The sequence below is a fragment of the Euprymna scolopes genome, chromosome 14, assembly GCF_053919585.1.
Source record: "Euprymna scolopes isolate OS-2025 chromosome 14, ASM5391958v1, whole genome shotgun sequence".
Classification (NCBI taxonomy): Eukaryota; Metazoa; Mollusca; class Cephalopoda; order Sepiida; family Sepiolidae; genus Euprymna; species Euprymna scolopes.
The window spans coordinates 119,593,078-119,614,927 of NC_136495.1; the positions used below are offsets into that span (position 1 = coordinate 119,593,078).

At 31.2% G+C, this 21,850-nt stretch overlaps 1 protein-coding gene across 2 annotated transcripts in view; it reads left to right on the forward strand.

The window, feature by feature from the left end:
* The window catches only part of LOC145293252 (N-acetylglucosamine-6-sulfatase-like), a 512,787-nt gene extending 494,386 nt beyond the window's left edge, over positions 1–18,401 (forward strand). For both annotated transcript variants that reach the window (XM_080139826.1, XM_080139825.1), the window contains exons 9-12: positions 1,419–1,522; positions 7,872–8,084; positions 8,508–8,618; positions 17,966–18,401. In XM_080139826.1, coding sequence (XP_079995952.1) covers positions 1,419–1,522; positions 7,872–8,084; positions 8,508–8,618; positions 17,966–18,121 — 584 coding nt within the window. In that variant the 3' untranslated portion in view covers positions 18,122–18,401. The remainder of the gene's footprint in view (positions 1–1,418; positions 1,523–7,871; positions 8,085–8,507; positions 8,619–17,965) is intronic.
* Positions 18,402–21,850: the final 3,449 nt, after the last annotated feature.

The window sequence follows — 21,850 nt, forward strand, 5'->3', positions numbered from 1 at the left end:
CGTCACATTTTTCCTGTTCTTTTCCTCCTTCATGGTACGAGTTCGAGCCTGCCTTCCTACTACCACTTTTTTTTTTTTTTTTTCCTCAACATACACCTCCAAACACCCGGGCAACGCCGGGCTGAAATGCTATTATATATATATATATATATATATATATATGTTAATTTATTAATTTGTTAGATGAAATAAAACGATTTTTACATCGTAAATTGCTTAAGCCATTTTCGGGACTGACTCCTAATAGTCCCTTCTCTCTTAAAAAATATACATGAAATAGTGATGTTTAGAAAGTAAACTGCTTCAACAATTACCGAAATTACACCATACACTCCACTCTTCAAAATATATATGAACTAAGTGATTTTAAGATCGTAAAGTGCTTCAATCATTTCTGTGACTGACTCCTTATACTCCTTCTGTTCTCTCCACCCATTTTCATAATGATAATAGGAGAAATAAGGTACTTGTACAGTATTCTACCTATATAAGAAAATAATGAAAAGTCATATTACTCAATGATTTGAAGTGATTTTCGGTTTTAAAAACTTTTATGTACGTCACAGGTAAGATTTTCTTTGTTTTTCATATGAGTACTATATCGTACAAGTACCTTATTTCTTATTAAAAATGAAATTGATTATTTTCTGTAATTTTCTGTTGCGCTAACTTTACGGCTAAGAGTTTGTTTGTTTTTAATATGAGTGCTATACTGCAGAAGCACCTTGGTTATTATTGAAAAGCTTTACTACTTGATGATTTGACATGATTTTCGGTTTTAATAATTTTTATGTCAGCGGTAAGATTTTTTGTTACTGCTTAGAGGTTTTTTTGGGGTTTTTTTCCATATATGTACGGATATAACATGTTAACCATTACAAAACAAAGAAAAAGAAAATAATGCTTTGGAAGCCTAGCATTGTAGGAACAAAACGAACACTATTTCCCCTCCCTCACCCCCGCCCAAACAAAAACAAAGGAGATAATGCATGGGAGATTACATTGTAACCATAAAACAGATACTTGGGGTAGAAGCTGCTGGATGCATGATGCTTATAGTATTTTAATGCAAGACACATTTGTTTATCTAACAACCGACATGGTGGATCTACTTTTTCTTCAAGAGTAATAACTCTTCCTTCTTCAGTCCAAAAGAAGATAATGTTATTTTTTATTTTTTTTTTTATTTTTGATTTGTACCCAACAGGTAAGAAGATATTGAACTAGAAATTGAATTGTGAGCGAGTCATTTTCACTATTAAAAAAACAAAGGGGGTGGGGAGATAAGTTAATTTTGGTGTGACATTTTAAATGATGCATTTTCTTAATGATCAAAGTAAATGTAGACTTTATTTTTAATTCGTTTAATTTGTTATATTTATTTTTTGTTATAATTATTTTTTATTACTATTATTTAGGTCAATTTTCTCTCTCATTTGATAAAAGGCAGTTATATGACTTTGACAACAGAGTTCCACTATTTGTCAGAGGACCAGGAATTAAACCCAAACAACAAAGAAAAGTAAGTTTCTTTCTCTCTCTCTCTCTCTCTCTCTCTCTCTCTCTCTCTCACATTCCAAGATCCAAATATTAGCATATTACAGTTCGGTACATTTTTTTTTACAGATCCATTGTGCAGAAACAAATGGTTATCATTATGTCAATAACATCTCGGGGATTTTTTTATTCGACCTACAATTTAAAGTGTTTGAAAGTAATTTCTTTGTAAGAATAAAAAAAAAAATTTCAAAACACTTTAATTCATAGGTTGAATAAAACCTGTCTAACTTTATAATATGAACAAAGATGGCTGCTTAGAACAAATGCACAATGTTCAGTCTTCTGTGAATTTTTGCAGCATTTTTCTACTCTGCAAAGAATTTCTAATTTTTCTGAAGAGTATATGCACAAAACAAGATGGTATTGACATAATAAGTTTGTTTCTGCATAACGGATCTGAAAAAAAATGTGCCAAAATTGTAGTATGCTGGAGCTATTTTGCATGAAAAATAAATATTGTGATCTTGGAATGTATTTATACTGTTATTTTTTTATATATGCTCTATTATATTAAAAATACATTGAGTTTTTAAACAAGAAGAATTGGTATGTGCAAAAAGTGAAATATAATTGAAAAAACATTTTACCAAAATAGCATATATACTAGCATGGTGACCTAACGTTGCCCGGGATTGAATGATGTTCAACAAATGTTTCACATTTCCATATTTTTACTGTTATCGAAATCGGTGAAATCAACCATTTTTCAATCCAATCGATTGATTGCCTGCTCTAGTTAGGAACCCATCGTGGTGCACTGGAAGGAAACATTACATACCTTTTGCTATGATTTATTTCACAAGACATTTTAGTCTAAATTGCACTGTAGGAAATCTACTGTTGATTTTATGAAATTATTTTTATATAAAATGGCTTGAATTTAAGTTTAAAATGCAAATATCAACTATCATACTCCAATTGTGCTCTAAACAGAAACGTTCATTTCATATGAAAGAGCCTACTATTGATTTTATGTCTAGCCTTTCAGCTTGTGTGATAATAAAACTTCTCAAATCGCCTGTTCCTTCTTTCATAAGATTTCAATTATCAATACTTAATGAAGACATTCCGATACAAAACCTATCTAAGAATGCTGCCAGACACATGAAGTTCCGTCACGTGAAATTTCATAAAAATTGGCCAAACCATTTTTGAATCCATAGGGAACACACACAGATACAGTTCTTTTTATATTAATATAATAGTAGATATATAAAGAATTAGTAAAGTTTCTGAAATCAAAGGTAGAATTATTGACAAGTACAAACGGTTACTTTGATATGATCAACAGTGTTTGACTTTAGTTTCACCTGTGTTTTGGAACTTGGAAGAGAGTTTGTCTACAGACCATTGAAGATAACACCTCTCTTATGAGTAGAAAGTTTTTGAAAGGAAAATTTACTCATGAGAGTACTTTTTTTAAAAAATGTGAAGAGAGATCACTCTTTGTTGATTGTTTTGGAATACAATGCCAATATACTAAATAAATAATAAAACGAAGCTTGTAGATAATTACTATTTATGTTTTGAAATATATAAGATTGATGGAAAAAATCTTACAAAAACTAACATTAAATAATTCTACCTTTTTAATTGGTAACTCATTTACAACTTTAAAAAAAAAAAAAAAAAGCAGTCCTTATTCAGATTGGCACTTATGACGGTAATTAAAAGTAAAGAAAATACAGAAAAGTCTGTATCATGTATATATATATACCAATCATGAAACGAAACTAAAATATTCCAAAAATCAAGTAATTTGATCAAGTGGGTAATTTTTTATTTTTTTTATTTTATTTATTTTTTAATTAAATGAAACTTTATTCAGTGTCATTAAGGGGGGAAGAGTAGCGGTCATAGTAGAATCAAGATAGACAACCGATTTTCATTTTAATATTTATGTCAGAAAGACAAATGAAATGCACGATCAAACAATAATTTATAAACATAACATGTATTATCTTTTTTTTTGTTTTTTTTTAGAAAAGTTAAAAACTAAATTTGGAGAATAATCATTCATCAGTAAAAAAAAAAAATGGCAAATTTCTTTTTGAAAAATAAAAAAAATACTCTATCCATTTTTTTTTTTTTATATACCATCTTCATTCCATAACAAGTAGTGGCATGGTGCAAAACATTTTGTTTATCACCAGAAGTACCAATCTGAATAAGTACAAAAAAAAGCTTAATTGATCTATACTTTCAAAGTTATAGGGAACTAACTGACTAGCATATCAACTAATAAAGATAGCATGTCTGTATATAGAAATAGCATTTCTATTATGTTGTACCAGTTTATAATGCAATGCTAATGATAGTGGACTTAATCTATATAATCAATTCTTTATTATAATTTGATATACCTGACACATTAAAAAAAAAACACTGCTTTAAAACCTCTTCCGGTTATGATTATGATTAAAGCAGTGAGGTGTGAAGCCAGTGTTAAAATTCAATAATGGCTTTGCTAAATTTACACCAGACATTATTACGTGCAAGAAAATGTCTAGGGGGAGACACAAGACACAAAACACATTGAATAAAAAAAAAATCTTTTTTAAACTAAAAGAATAAGTTAAAGAGAAAAATAAAAGAATTTATTGAACAGTAAAAACAAATATTTACAACAAAAAGGATGCAAGGGAGATAAATCCAGGTTTAGGTTAATCTAGCTTTTATGCAGTGAAATTAATAAGAGTTTGAGAAAATATAATTTTTTTTTTTTACTTTGGCCAGAATATAAGATCAAAAAATCAATATTCACAAAGAGTCCAGTTCTTTGAGGGTGTTTGCAGTTGGCTTGTTTCAGGAATTCCTTATAACTAAATATTTTTCCCAGGAAAATTGATCAGAGTAATAAATACTTGAAAGGTTGCCCCAAAATGGCGTTCCTTCTCAGAGCCGATTTAATAACTGAAGTTATGATGCTATTAGCCTGTATTTATAGTCAGGCGGATTGGAACCTTCTGGAATTTCTAAAATGGAACACTATAAATTGGAACTTTGTGTAACCCTCAGAAAAAGAACACTTTTCTGTTCTATTTTTAGAACTCTCCAGAAACATTTAAAGAGTCTTTTTATTTTCTAATTGTAATGTAAAGTATTTCAATAGTAAAAATTTTTTTATATTATTTATATATTTTATATTATATTTTATTATAATATTTATGTAAGAAATTGTAATTCTTTTTTATATTTTAAAGAGGAAGATGTCCTTATGACAACATACAGATGTCTCTTGCAACTGTAATAACCAAATAAATTATCAGTGCAACCATGATTCTATAACAGAAGAAAAGTATGATCACCTGATAGTAATATTGATTTCCTCCACATCTTGGCTTGTGCACAGACCCGTTACCACCCTTTATTTTCATTATTTGCTTGGATTATGTTCTTTGTACATCTAATTTATAAAACTCACTATGTCTGTTTGTCTGCCTGTCTCCATATTTTCAAACTTTCTCTCTTCCGAAACTAAAAGTCACAGAGCGGCGCTAGGGGCCTAAAATGATTGGATTTTTTATGGACCATTCTTTTATGGTTCTTTAGCTGATTAAAATAGTTTTTAAGGAGTCAAAATTTAAAAAATAGTATGACGTTTTGTGCGTTCATCTTAGTTCATATATGTGTCATGTTGGTGCAGTGATAACGTCACCAGCTTTGAATGCTATAGTTTTGCTTTCTGTTTCAATTCCCACCGATGGCACGCAAATACTTTCTTTTTACTTTTGAAAAATCATGTTAAAAGAATGTTATCCTAAATGAGATGTCAATGCATGGCAAACATGAGCCTGAACCTGGATTAAACAGTGGAAGTGGTTCTTTGGAGATGAGGGGTTTACTTCAGGGAATCCTCGTGAAATCTGGGCAAATTAAAATATCATATTTAAGTGTATTTTATGACTGGGCAAAACCGGGAGTCCCCCGCTAGTCAGTTAATAAAACATCTCTAAATTACTAAGGCAAGAAGTTATAAGTACCCCGCCATCACCATTCCAGATGTCGATGAGCTGACTCTCTAACTTCATAACATCACGGATTCTGAATCCATATCACAGGTGATGTTGGTCTTTGTCGATGCAAAGAAAACCAAGTCTATCAATTAAAATCAAAACCAGATGATAATCTACATCATGATTATTTTAATTTTTGTTTTTTTAAATCCTACAAATATTCATAATTTTGACACAAGTAAATAAGTAATACTAAATAAAATTGACACAAACCTTTCGTTTAAAGTCGTAAGCTAATAAAAAAAATATATTCCCTCCATTTAGAGTTGATACATCAAAGTATTAAAAAAATAAGAACAATTAAAAAATCATAACCAAATAGGTAAACACAACTCTTATAGTAGCCCTGTCGGTGGGGCATTAGAATATGTCGACTGCCCCCCCCCCCCTGCAGAGGGTAAAAGTCCCTCAATGGGGGTCCTCGATATGACCTTAAACTATATCCAGTGGTGAGGCCCCAGCTTGTGGGCTTTGGGGAGTGTGGAGCCACCCTTTAATTACCATTGCTCCCAGGTCCACTCTGACCCGGAGTGGTAGTACCTGTTAGGGTCCCAACTATGGGTTAAATAGAAACTGACGTGAAAGCAACAAATATATTCTATTAAAAAAATTTTCTTCAAAATCTTTGGATTCGGCATTAAATAACCCGAAAAGGGTTGATATGCCGTAAAACAAAAACAACCAACCAACCAACTCTTATAGCAGTGCAATAACCAGTTTTGTTTCTCCAATGTTGTGAGTTCGATCCTGTCATTTTCATAATTTTCAAACTAAACGCCAAGCAAAGACAAACCCTTTTGTGGCAGGGATGAGACCAGTCAGGATTGTACCAATGGATGTTTACACCTCGGCGTCAAAAATCAAAATGCGTAAACTTGTTTGCACATACACTATCCTGAATAAAAACAAATAATTATATTTTGAACCAATCAGAACTTTCTGAATTTATTCAAAATGGTCTATCTGGGAGCCACTTTGACCCTTTAAAAAGACAGATTTTTGCTTTAATAAACCAGTTGAACCGAAATCCACAGGTTGGTGTCCTTGGCGCCCTCTTTTGGGCCTAAAACCTGTTGAAATGTCAACTTATGCATATTCACACTTACAAAACATCACACACACACTGCTTGAATCTCTGTTTCTGTCTGCTCAATCAAAACCTACCTTTTCAATGAAATATTCCAAACTTACTCATTGAACACTTTCTAATATGAAATCACATGAACATTTCCTATTGCTGTAAACTTCCATTTTAAACATATAAAATATCTCTTGCGAACATATGCCTTCTGAACTCATTGTTTTGTTTACCATATAATGTCTCTCATTTTCTCGCATCTATATATATAAAAGGCAAAATCTGTGTGACTATTTCGTGTATGTCTCGCAAAGGCTTTTCTCGCACACGCTCCCGGGGGGGGGGGGTAACAATCGCTTAGAAGTGTTTATATACCCGCTAGATAATAATATCTAGGAGTTGGGAAAGCGTGTAGCGTATAGATTTACTTACATCGACTTTTACAAAATTATTGCTATTTTGGCTTCTCACGTGTTGATTCGGCTTTTTCCTATAAAAAGCGAAACTAATTCAAAGGCCACAACCGTTCTCGGCACCGCGCCGGGAAACGTCCAGAAGCAATTAGCTTTGATCAATGTTGTATATCAGACAATTGCTATTCAATCTGGACTGTGGGGAGCAGGTTTCCCCCTCTTTGGTTCGATCCTCATGCTTACCTACCAAAATTTTTTTTTATTATTTTAAACCCCCCCCCCCCGGGAGTTTTCATTTACCCAACACACCCGGGCAACGCAGGGTATCCCCCCCCCCCACTAGTCTAATTATAAGTCTTAAAAAAAGCTTTTTCTCTGAAGATATTTCTCCAAAATCTGCTCATCCCAAAAATATCACCCCTAAACTAAAACCCCCCTAAAGAACTCCCCACCCCTACCCAAAAACTGAGGAGTCCCTAAAGTAGACCACCCCCTGCCTCCAAAGGACCACTTCCATTATTTAATCCAGGTTCAAGCTCATGTTTGCCATTTATCGACATCTCATTTAAGGTAACATTCTTTTATAACCAAAAGTAAGTTATTATTACTTGTGACCGTTTACCCGATGGTGAGAATGAGTTGTCGTGTTCTCCTTTATGCATTATCTACTTTCAACAAAGTGGACATCATTTGAAAACTCAGCGCATGTCATCTCCAAGGTTGATTAGCTTTTGTTAATATAAAAAAAAACCTGCTTTTTTTTTCTCTTTGCCCTTTATTTATTTATATATTTTTTTATTTCAGGAATTTGTTTTGAATATCGACTTTGCTCCAACCTTTCTCAATCTAACCGGTGTCCCATCTCAGTATAGCACAGATGGAAAATCATTGTGGCCACTACTCCAACCCAATGAAACAAAAGAAGTTAAATTTCGACAGAATTGTTTGATTGAACATAAAGGAGAAGCCCATGTTGAAATTAGACAATGTCCTCAGTACAAAAATCAGGGATTAGCAGTAAGTATTTAAACTTTACAGCAGGTGAAATATGACTAATGATACGCAAATATTGTTTCCTTTCTCTATGATAAGAGATAATTTGCAAATTATCTCCCTTGTTTCTATTTTGCTAAATAATTGATTTGTTGAAAGTATTAAGTTTTCTATTTACATATTTGTTTTTCAATTATTTCGAAATTATTTTTAATGCCATGTTAAAATTTGTCATTATGCTGACTTATAAACTAATACTTGAAAACCGGATGTGCCATGTGCCAACAAATAATCAGTTCTTTTACCTTTTTTTTTTTTCAGAATTATACATCAGTTGAAAAATAACCGTTTTTTACATTAAAAAAATTTGATTAAGAAAATTTTTTTTTTCTTTCCTCCTCTGTTTAAAACATGTTTTTTGATGAAATTTTAATTCATCCAATTCAGACATGTGATTCAAACTGCGTATGTGAAGATTCCTGGAATAATACATATGGCTGTGTGCGACAGTTGTCACCAAATGAAAACTTTAAATATTGCGAATTTGAGGATCAAGATGTAAGTCGGTTTTTTATTTTAAAAAAAAAAAAAAAAATTATTTTCCACTCTTTACTTCATTCTTGAATCACTTTAAGTTTTTTTTGGGTTTTTTTTTTTTTTCTCTCCTTGCCAAAATCGATATTGGACCCGAAATAAAAATTAAAAAAAAAAAAAAAAAATACTAGCTTTTTGTTTTAATATTCAATATTATTTTATATAATATTTTAAAAAAATTTTATTTTTATTTTCTTTGTATTTATAACTAATTTGTATTATAAGTTTCAATTTATTTTCTACATTCTTATGTTCATATTTACAATGCCTCCCTACGGGACAGTTAGACACCAGGGTCGTTTTTTAACATGGAGAAAAGGAACAAAAATAAAAATTGTCTCAGTCGTGAAGGATTTTTCCTCCACTGACAGAGAACAAGAAATTGAAGTGCAGCATCTGAAGAACAGATGGTATTTATTTGCTCCCCCACCGAGCAAATTAGGCACAAGGCCAATTTTTAATGTGAGGAGTGAAGGGAGGGGGAAGGGAAAAGGGGACCAGCTCCCGAGAGGTGGGAAATGGGAGCTGGTTAAAGGTCAGGCATGTGGGGTTGCCCCCACATCTGGTCTTTGCTAGTCATAGCTTGCAGCATCTGCCGGAACAGATACTACACTGTGATCTTGTCCCGAAGGCCAAGTACCTTGATTTACTACATTCTTATGTTAAAGATAAATTGTCTTCCTGTAATCATTTGACAAAGTTGTCCCCCTTTAAATAACGAAATTTAAACATTAATTTATCTCAATAAGAACGCAGAAATTAAATTAAAACTTAAAATGAAAATTATTTATACATACATGGAAAAATATATAATAAAATAAATTTAAAATAATATTAAATATTAACACGAGCCCTATATTCAAGTATAAAGAATAATAAAATATGAGAAAAAAAATTTAATTTTCAATTTCTGCAAAAATGAAAATAGCCTCAGTATATATATATTTGAACTAAAGTCGAAATATCTGAAAGTATTTCCCAAAATATTATACAACACAGAAATTCCATCTGACCATGCTGACACAAGTAACACAATGCAAGTATAAAAAAACTAGCAAGGAGACCCGACATCGCTTGAGAATGAATGAGGATCAATACATGTTTCATCCTCCCATATTTTATTGTCATCAAAATCAGTAAAATCGGTCATTTTTCAATTCTTCCCGCAGTTACTTAGTCCACAATACATTGTAATCTACATTACACTGTAGAGAACCTACTGTTAATGTTATAAAATTATTTTTATATATAATAGCTTGAACTAAAGTTTAAAATGCAAATATCAAGTCTTACTTTAATTGTGCTCTAAACAGAAACATTCATTTTGAACACGCCCCTGTCATATCAAAGAACTTACTGTTGATTTCATATGCTGAGCCTTTCTGTTTGAGTGGTAATAAAACTTCTCAAATGCACTTGTGATGTTAGGCTGTGTAAGGTGTTAACTTTGATCAAAATCGCCTGTTCCTTCTTTCATCAGATTTTTTCAAGTATCGATACTTATCAAATTCCTTCTGATACAAAACCTATCCAAAAATACTGCCAGGTACATAAAGTACATTTGTGTGAAATTTCAAAAATCAGACCGGCTATTTAGGAGTCTGTAGAGAATGAACTTGCACACAAACACACAGTTCCTTTTATATAAGACTAGTGAGGGGTGTTTGAGGGGGGGGGGGTTTAAAAAAAAAAGTAAGTATGAGGATCGAACCCGAAAAAAAAAAAGTGCGATGTTAACCATTGCCCCACCGCGAGATGCTAACGGAAACACGTTTGAATTTATTTAATTAGTTGGATTTAGCAGGTGCCCGTTTTAATGAGTTAATGAGGTCAAGTTTGACTGCGGGATAGTATTCATTTACTGCTGAACGCTTTTTTTTTCCCCACCCCCAAGATGTTATAGGAAAAAGACTAACCCACATGCGGTGAGCGACAAATATTGAATATTTATCTTCCCGAAATCGAGCAAATTAAATAGACAGGCGAGCTTCGTTGTTAACTGTAAGATACTACGATTTATGTGATATAAAAAGTTTTAAAAAGTTGTGAAGCGATCGACCGCTTCTCTGAAAGAAGCCTTTTGTAGACACACAGAAAAAGCGAACACACATACATACATACATACATACATTTTCACTTTTATATTTATAGATAAATAAAATAAGATAAAATATAAGAAAAAATACACATATACATTGTATTGCCTTCTATGAATTTCCTTCATATATCACAAGACCTCAGAAAAATTTGCTTATTCTAAGTCTGTAGACATGTGCACTTAATTGGCTGAAAATTATATGGAAATCTGCCCTCTTGGAACATACCAAGAAAAACTTTTTTAGAGTCATAGTGCAGACGGTGCTGCTTTACGGTTAACAAACATGGACTCAACAAAAAAAAAAAATTGAAAGTAAGTTAGATGGAACTTACACTAGAACGCTCTGGGCAACGTTAAGCTTAAACTGGAAAACACACCCAACCATGTATGGTCAGTCGCCCATTAACTCTTTAGTAATAATAGAAAGAACACGCTATGCCGGACATTGCTACAAAAGAAAAGGTGAGATCGTTAGTGATGTGATACTGTAAGTAAGAAGACCTGTCAAGACATACACAAAATTATTGACAGTGGCGTAAAACTTGATCTTCTTAAGGTCATGGGAGATAGAAATCTGTGGAGGGAAAAGTCAGTTTGGTCCGGGCAACTCACCTGATATGATGAAGTCTGTAGAAGCAGGAGTATTTCCTTTCCTCTTCCTCCTCTCTCTCTCTCTCTCTCTCTCTCTCTCTCTCTGGAAATAATCGTTTGGGGTTTTTCAAAGTTAACGGGAAGGTAGAGAGGGTAGAAGACTTGATTCATAAAAAAAAATTACATCCCATCTTCTACTTCCATTATGAATTGGCAAACCCATACAAAAAATTTTGAATATCCTTTTTGGACAAAAGGCTTATTTTAACTAATTTAACAAATTTAAAAGCAAAAATGAAGTTCAAACATATTAGTCGATACTTTCAGTATAGAAAGTTTTCTATTTGCTCCCTCTACACCCACACACAAACTTACAATGAAATTCTTCTTTTTTTTTTTTTTTTTTTTTTTTTAGGCGATTATGTGTGAGCCCCTTGAAAAACTTGAAGAAAAGAAAAAATTATTTTAGAATTTATAGTGATAGATCAGTTTCACATATGAATAATTTCTGTTAATTTGTTAATATTTTAGAGTTAACCAATTAAAAAACATTATGTGCAGTTGTCAAAGAGTTAGTGGGGCATTTAAGGAAGCTTTCCACTCTTACTTAGTGGTAGAGTAAAGAAAAAAGATGTTTGGGGGGTCCTATTATTCAGACGTAGGGTTTATGGTAAGATAAAAAAAAAAATTTGGGGAATTACTTCAAAAAAAAATTTTTTTTCAACATGAAAATCCCCCCTCCTCTCAAATCCACACAGAATTTCTTTCTTAGCAAAACCTTAAAAAGTTAGGATAGCCTGGAAACAGAAGAGGTGGCGGAGGGGGTCATTCTACATTACAGTTCACAGGGTAAGAAATTAATAAAAAGTAAGAGAGGGACAACGGTCCTGGGTTAGGAAATTGGTAGGGGGTATTAGGGTGGGAAGTTAAATTCAATTTAAGATTTTTTTTTCATTGGTAACTGATATATATATATATATATATATATATATATATATATATATATATATATATGTGTGGATTTTTTTAACAATCAATTTTAATACCTTTTAAATGGTATTATATTGATTATTGTACCAATATTAACCTCGGTTTAGCTCGATGAGAATTCAGAGCAATATAATTTATACAATCAGAAAAAACAACACCTTTTTTTTAATAGTACACAATTTTTGTTTTTATTATTTTTTTATGACATGTTATTATATATTTTTTCTTAGTCTGACAGCTGTTTCGAAGGGTAAAAGGACAAACGGTTGTTTTAATTATAACATACCGAATTTTCATTATTTACCGTTCTCTTCGGAGACAATTAAAATCAATTAATGTGAGTTTTAAAAACAATTTTTTGACTGTAATTAATTGATTTTAATTGTCTCCGAAGAGAACGGTAAATAATGAAAATTCGGTATGTTATAATTAAAACAACCGTTTATCCTTTTACCCTTCGAAACAGCTGTCAGACTAAGAAAAAATATATAATAACATGTCATAAAAAAATAATAAAAACAAAAATTGTGTACTACTAAAAAAAAGGTGTTGTTTTTTCTGATTGTATAAATTATATATATATTTCCTTTTGCATCCAACCCACATTACCCTTTTTGGGTTTTTATTTATTTTTCTTTTCATATTATTAAATGAAAATCAATTTCAACAGATCCATAATTTCCACACTTTCGAGGTACACCTGATATTTAACAAATCATTAATATTCTCTTTACACCCCTGCTCTAAACACTATACTCCCTTATTAACATTTTTATTATTTTTTAAATTCTTAAAATTTCTTGTTTATGAATAAAAATAATTAAAACTTTGTATTCCCTTTTTATAGATGTGTAGCATGAACACAGACTCCCCTCTCCCCATAATAATGTTATATCCCCTTTAATCAAAATGAAATATATGTATCCAAATATCCTAAGTTGTTATCTATATATATCTATATTCCTATAAATTCTTTTTTGTGTGTGTGTATTGATATTCCTATTAAAAACCCTTTTCTCTATTCATGTGACACAAGGTCGTTTTTAAAGTGGGGTTAAACCAGCTCCCCGAAAAAAGGCAAAAGGGGCACTCTGGTTGGCACCAAAAATAATAATTGTCCCAGTATAGAATTTCCCCTCCATTAACCAAGACAAATTACCTTAAGTACAGCATCTGCAGAACAGATACTACGCTTTAATCCCAGCCCAAAGGCCAAAAAAAATAGAAAAAAAGCAAGCCTTTTTTTCTATTTTAGTTATTTACTTCCCCACTGAGGAAGTTAGGCACAAGGCCGTTTTTTAATGTGAAGAGTGAGGAGAGGGGGACCAGTTCCCCCGAGAGGGAACTGCATAGTGACAATTGGTATGAAGGGTTTCCCTACAGTGACCAAAACTGATTGCTCAAGAGCAATGGTCTGATATGTGGGGTTGTCCCCACATATAACTTTGATTGCAGTATCTACCAGAACAGATACTACACTTTGATAACAGAAAAAAGATCTTGGCCCGAAAGCCAAGAAGAAAAAAACGAACTTTTTTTTCTGTTTATTTAAAAAGAAAATACAACTTTGTTTTATATGGTCTATGGAATTGCATTCACTAGCAAAAGATCTAGTTAATTTGCATATTCTTTTAAACATTCATTTTAATTAATTCCCTATTAGTTTTTTTCGGCTTTTCTTATGGAATGATCATCTTTAGTTAACTATTTTGTGTAATTATATTCATGCAGATATTCTACATGATTTATACTTGCGTAATATTTTCATAAAACGGTTACAGTAAACACAAACCTCCTTCTATATATATTTATGTGTGCGTATATATATATATATATATATATATATATATATTTGCCTACCAAACTCCTCTGTTAGTTTTTGGTTTACAGACATGAAACTTAATATATAGGGTATTCGAACCCATGGAAAACTTTATATTTGGGTTTTAGCCAAAAAGAATCAGTGCAAAAGTGAAAATTAAAGAAATGGAATTTGCCAGGTGAAGGTCAAACAACGGCATTACAAATATGCATGCATGACGTAATAGCTATTGGTTCATATTTTAATTTTTAGCCTTGCAGCAAGCATTTCTGCATAGCTCAGACATTAACATCAAAGGAAAAAGTAAATCATAAGCTAAACGTTTTGGTTTCGATTCTCGGTGGTGGCACACAAGTCATATTTTTAACTTTTTAAATCATTACTATATATTGGGTTCAATATAATCTATATATATAAAAGCGAAAATGTGTATGTGTTTATGTATGTTCGCATTTTGTGTATGTCTGCAAAAGGCTTTTTTCTGAGGCCTTCTCAGGGGGGAGGGGGGTCGCTCATTCTTAAAACTTTTTATAGCACGTCTAAATGATAATATCTACGACTTAACAACGGGGGGGGGGGTCACCTTTCTATTTAATTTGCCCGACTTTTACCAGCTCGTCGCGTCTTCGAAAAGCGGGGGAAATAGTTTTGCGCTGCAAGCCAGTTCTAAGTCAAACATCACCCCACTTCCCCGCACCTGTGTATTTCGCTTTATAAGCCTTAACTGAACATGCTTATCAGTCCTCTCCCCTCGTGGCCGAGATGGTTAGGTGGCTGACATTTTTTTTCCACCTTCGCGTCAAGGCTTCGGGGTTCAATCCTACCTTCTGACCAAAACTTTTTTCTTTTTCTTTTACACCTCCAAACACCCGGCCAACATTTTTTTTTTTTTTTTTTTTTTTTTAACACACACACCTCCAAACACCCGGGCAACGCCAGGTACCCCCCCCCCCAGTATAATAATAAATACGAAATCTGCATTAATCAAAATATCATATTTAAGCGTATTTTACAACTGTGCAATGCCAGGCAGCCTACTAGTATATATACACACACACACACACCTTGTGGTATCTTGGTCTGACCAGATTCCAAGACCAGAATTCGTCTAGCCTGGTTGAGTATCCAGCTTTGCGCTGTTACTTAAGGTAACATCACTTAAAGAAGTTGCATCATTCCTCGTAAAAAGCTAGTGTGAATTATTCAGATCGATAAGATCTTATTGCAGGCATGAAATATTATGTGATTTTGAATATTTAGTCAGAGTTTACTTGAAGGGAAAAGCATTCTTATGCTAAACCCCTGTACAAAGATCTTTAGACATTTGATAATAGTGTCTAGATACGGGCTATTAATGGTGGGGAAAAAAATAGGGGGACATAGTTTTGAAAGTCGATTCATCATAATTTTTTTGTAGGTTCTGACTACTTTTTGATTGTATTTGAAAGATTAAAGCCTAAAGTTAATTTTCAAAACGAAAAAAAAAATTTGTACACGTTAAAAAAAAAAAAAAAAAAAAAAAAAAAATTATAATGAAAAATGTTTCCACGGCAACATTCGGAAACTGACCAGTTCAGCTAAATTTTTAAGTTAAATAAATTCATTGTAAAAATCCCTTAAAAGATAAATATAAGTTTTCTTGGTCTAGTTTAAAGATAATTAGTAAAGTAAGGTTCTAAGATATTGAATTAAATAATAATAATAAAAATACCTTATTTGTACAAAAAATGTCTTAATTAACTCCCAAAAGTGCACAAACCAAAATAAACTAACTTGTCTAAGAATGTATTCTACATTTTTTTTTTTTATTGTATTTGAAAGATTAAAGCCTAAAATTAATTTCCAAAATGAAAAAAATATTTGTAGTAATTATAATGAAAAATGAACTTTTTTTTTTTTTTAAATATCAATGTACACATTTAAAAAAATTTTTTTAATCTGTATTTATATAAAGTTAGGTATGTCTATATGTTTTTTGTTTTTTTTCTATGTACAAGTTTCACTCCCAAACTAATAAACCGAGTACTATGCATTTTGGAACACAGCATAAGGGTGGGTAATGTATATATATTTAGTTTCCTTTAGTTTTATGCAAAGGAGGTGGAAGGTCTTTGTAAGATCCAAACAATAAGCATCAGACATTATTTCATTAATTTTTCCTAAATTTCAGTTTCTTTGGAGTGTTTTAAAGTGATTTTAGAAGATATGATATGAGCACCCTCCACCCCCATTTGAAAATTAAAATATTTCAGATTTGCATTGAATTTCATCCATAATCATTAGACACAAGTTAAGCAAGATTTTCTGAATTTCAATTTCTTAAGATTCCCCCTAAACTTAAATTTTAAATTTCTAGAATATTATTCATTCAGTGCATTTTGATCAAAATTGGAATAAGGATTCTAGATGTAAGACTTAGTAGAATTATATCTTGATTTTAATATTTGTAAGGAAACATCAGTGATGCAAAACTATTCTTTTGGGGGGAATTTTTCTTTTTTTATTGCTTTTTCTCCCAAAATAAGGCATTGTGCCACTTTTGGTGTAAAGGGCTACACTCTGGGGCAAAATTTGCAGATACGATGCAGGGAATAGAGCCACAAGATGTCTGCTCACAATACAACTCGAACTTCTGCATGTCAGTACAATCATGGACACAGGGAGGGAATTCCAAAGTGTAGCTGTTCAAGAGAAGAAGCTATTTGAGTTGAAAGGTGTCTGGCATCTAGGGATCTCTACAGTGGAGGGGTGGGATTTTGCTGCTTGTTGGGTTAGTTGGGGTTATTTATGGTTCGTTGGATCACCTTCCATTAAAATACTTGTAAATAGGCACAGGGATGCAACATTTCGTCGATTAGACAGAGGTTGGAATTTGACAGTGTGAGACTTATTAGGTCGGTCACTTTCTTTTTGAACCCTGTCTGGAGTGAGAGACTAGTAGCAGATGCACCAGCTACCATATTCGATGCATGAGCGAATGGTGGCCTTGTAGAGGTACAAAATATTCTTGGGCATAAGATACTTTCTAGCATGATAGTCCACACTTTCTTTGCAGCAACTTTGGCAATGCCCTCGATATACTTGTTCCAATTCATGTTCCCTGTGAACGTTAAGCTGAGGAGTTTAAACAAAGATCATTGGCCATGGCTATTTATGGTTGAGAAGGTTCTTGTAATTATTAAAGGAAAGAAGTTTAGTCTTTGCAGCATTGAATGTTACCATCCATTTATGTTCCGATTCCACTACAGATGCCTGAGACAATTATTCTTCAAAACTTAGTAGGCGGTGCCCTTTTCTCACAGAAAAGACGTTGTGAGTCTGTCTCTGCTCTATCGTTATTTTCATGGCAAGTGCTCGACTGATTTATGATCCCCTCTTGGCAAATTTTCATAAAAAGACACTCACTAAGCTGAAACCATTGTCAATAATTTTTTCCCCATTCTCTATCTGAGCCTAAACCTAAATGTAGATTTCATGAACAAAACTTCTTTCCTTGAACTGCCTGCCTGTGGAACTCTGTTCTGCTGGCCTGCTCTCCAGCTGACTACAATATGGTTGTCTTCAAGTCTAATGTAAACCAGTTCTTGTTGAGCCATCTCCTTAAGTAATCAAATTTACCAAATTGTCATTACTAACGATTATTACGTTATAGCCCCAATGACTACCGTACACACATTAACCCAAATCCTCGAGTGGCCGCCAAGGTTTGATAAGAGGTGCCTCTTTTATTTATTTATTTTTTTTTTTTTAAAAGAAAAAAAGTTCTTCATAAATACCAATAAACTATGCATATTTTTTTTTTCTTTTCAGCATTTCATTGAAATGTATGATCTGAATAAAGATCCGTTTGAATTGACAAACATTGCCTCAACAGCCGACCCGAAGTTTGTATCCCAACTCAGTCAGAAATTGGCAACACTTTCATTATGTAAAGGACTATCTTGTCAAGAAGCCACTTTATTATAAACAAGAAATGAGTTGGCACGCTGATCAAGCAGCATAATATATGTAATATGCCTATCTTTCTATCTCCCTATATATATATATATATATATATATATATATATATATATATATAAAATTATAATGCAGTATGTTTGAAAAAAAATGTTATATGAAATTTTTTAAATTTTTTGTTTTCTTAATGCTTTCAGTATAATTTGTATGTCTTCAGATTCTAAAATGCTTAAATAAAATGTTTTTTATTTATTTTTATATATTTTGAATAAAAAAATGTTAAATGAAATCTTTTTTGCATTTTTTAATAAGAAAAATTATGAAAGCTTTTTTATTTTTTTTCCTAAAATGTGACAATTGAATAAGATAGAATTTAAGTTGTTGTTTTTTTTTGTTTTTGCTTTTTTTGCTTTTTTTTTTTTTTTAGGCAAAAAATGATTATGCTGAGGTTGGGGGGGGGACATAAAATAAATTGATTTACCTATATTATTATGAACAACCTGAAAGATCAGGTCTACTAAAATGGGTTTACATAACTTTTTAAGCAATGAAATGTTATCTTCTGTCTTGTATGAAAATATATTTATGGCAAGAAAGCTACACAGAAAACGTTTGCTTAATTGAGCATGAACGTTTCTGTGAAGCTTACCGTAAATATATTGTCATACTACTACTTAGCGCTACTTTCATATCGAGTATTGTTAAATATAATTTTATAATTTGTGTTTATTAGTGATAGGACGATTCCAATATTTTTCCCGATTCTGATACAATTACTGATTCCGTGCTAAATTCTTGATTCCGATTCCAATTCTTTATAAATTTCTAATTATTTAACTATACGATTTTTATTTTCCCAGATTTTCATAAAAACATGATAAATATGCAGATATTTTCCTAAACGTCAAAATACATTTGTGGAGAGTGATCTATCGATTTTAGCTTTTCTTGTATTTTAAAATCAATAAATGTTTATTATTTTATCATTATTACCAGCAATGGAAGGTTTTACTTTAAACAAAATCAAATAAAAAGACAAGTTAAATAGGCATCAATCTTTCTGATACCCCTAAATCCTCCGATTTTTCCGATTCTGATTAATTGTCCCAACACTAGTATTTATATTATATATAATTTCAATTTGTGCGAACTCGCAAAATTTATAGATTATGTATAAATATCATTTTGATGAATGCGTTTCCTCAGAGGATATGAGCCATTCATTTAAACTCCATGGAACAAGGAAAAATCTTTAAATTCTTTGTATCCCTTGTTGAAAAATAAATTGTAAACTTTAATTTACAGAATTTAAATCCAGTTTTTATAACAAATGACAAAATTCCATGATGTTGACCATCTTACAATTTATTCCTTTAATTATGTTGACATTTACAATCCTTGATAGCAGCTGTTTTGTAGCGCAAAATTATTCATTTAATTATTATATCAATTAATGAATCTATTTTGCCTTAACTCATCAGAAGAAATAACAACTATCAATCCACCAAAAGAAAATAAATGCATTTGGGCATGATTACAAAATCCGAAAATTGGAAGAGACGTTGCAATTATTTTTTGTTGTATTTTTTTATAACACAAAAGGATCCACAATAATGTGAAAGACGTCAGCACTGTCTCACGTTCAAAACATTTGTGTCAATGAGCTAAATTGGTTATAGTCAACTAAATTACTTCCTAATTTCCGCTGTAGTGCTACCGGAAGCGATGACAAGGCAAATTGGTTTCTTCACTTTTTTCTCTCACGTTTATAAATTATGTGTAATTTTGATTTCTATAATTTTATTTTTATACTTTCATAAACATAAATTTATTATATAAATTCAAATAAAAAACTTATTTTTATAATGTTATCAACATATTTCTTCTAAAATTTCATATAAAATGAAAACTTTTTTTTTTAAATTTTGTTATTAACAGTGCAAATAAAAAAACTAATTGTGTTATTTTTATCTGTACAATTTTAATTTTTATTGTATACTTTTCTAATAATGTCCTTTTTCTTATATTTTATTTCAATAAATCACTTCACAATAGAAATACTAGAGAACAATAAAAGTGAAGGAACTGATTTATCTTGTCACCGCTTAGGGTAGTGCTCCGCAGAAAATTAGAAAGTATGTTAGTTGACTATAATCGCTAAATTTTGTCCTTTTTTTTTTTTTATGCTCAACTGCCACCAATGATGGGTTTAGCAAACCAACTCATTTGCATAGTCAAGTAATTTTTGTCAGAGATTATCTTGACTATTAATTTACATTCAAGTGTTTTCGGTTCATACCAACTTTGCTTGTTTTGGGAAAGCCATTGTAACTATACCATCGCTGATACAACTAACACAGTGACAACAGGTTGTCTCCACTGGATGCAGTGATCAATTTATTTTTCTGATCAGCTTCACTAAGAGTGTCTATTATTGTATTTCGTAACGTTTTTGAAAATATTTTACTGAATCCTTTAACCATAGTTGAAAATACCAGCCTAATTTTAAATAATGTAATTTTTGGAATAATTTTGACTTTTTTTTTTTTTTTTATTGTTAGATAAATTATTTTAAAAATAAGATGAGATTTGTATAATGGTTTGTTTTTCTTATTTATTTCTTGAAGTTAAATAAAAATTAAACAAAAAAGTAATAAATTTATACATAGATGTTCTAAAAAAAAAAAAAAAAAGGTAATATTGAAGATTAACTAATTGTGTACTCTTTAGTTATGAAAACTGAAAAGTCAAATAACACAGTGATTGAATGATTATCGTTTTGTAAGAGTTCCAACTTGTTTCTTTTCGCTATTGACTTTAAATATAATATTTATGTTTATTTACTTATGTATTGCAAATAAATCATCACTATATTGGGCTGGTTGCCTGGACCAAATTAACTTCCACAGCTCTCTATCTTCCATAGCTTTGGGAAGATCTGTCAATAATTTTGTGTAAGTCTTGACAGGTCTTTCTACTTTGGTGGTTCCATGTTTAAGCTCCCACAGTACCACATCCCTGACAACCTCATCTTTATTTCTGTAGCAATATCCGGCATATCGTGTTCTTTCTCTTACTGAAGAGATCCTGGGAAGCTGACCATACACATGCCATATACAAATGGATAATGTTGTTTTTTATTTATTTTTTTTTTTTTAATAGTTATTTTTTTTTTTTTTTTTTTTTTGTTATTTTTCGAAAAAAATTTGTTTAATATTGCAAATAAATATTTTTATTTTTATTGTTTTTATTTTTTTTTTTAAATAAATGTTTCAAGCAGTAATCCAGAGAACATATGTCAGTTATAAGTAAAACTTCAACAATTTTATACATGATGTGCAAAGGATGCATAATAGATTAAATAAAAGGGTTTTCAGAAGAATAACTTTCTATTCAACAGTTTAGATATTTCTAAATTCCTTTCAATTTTTTCCTCAACTTTTCAGAAGTTTAACTTTCTTACCGACAGTTTTAATTTTTCCTCAACTTCATTAAAAGTACGTAATTGGTGGCAACAGTTATGATTGCACAGGTTTTCACATTCTTTATTTTTGAAAAAAATAAATGTAAATAAATAATTATTTTATTAATCATTTAAAGACAATATATTTTTAAAAAATGTACAAAAATAAACATTAGGAAAAACAATAATTAAAATCATAGTAAAACAATATTTATTTTCAATATTGAAAAGAAAAACTAAAATTATATTACATTATTACCTGAGTCATTTTGAGT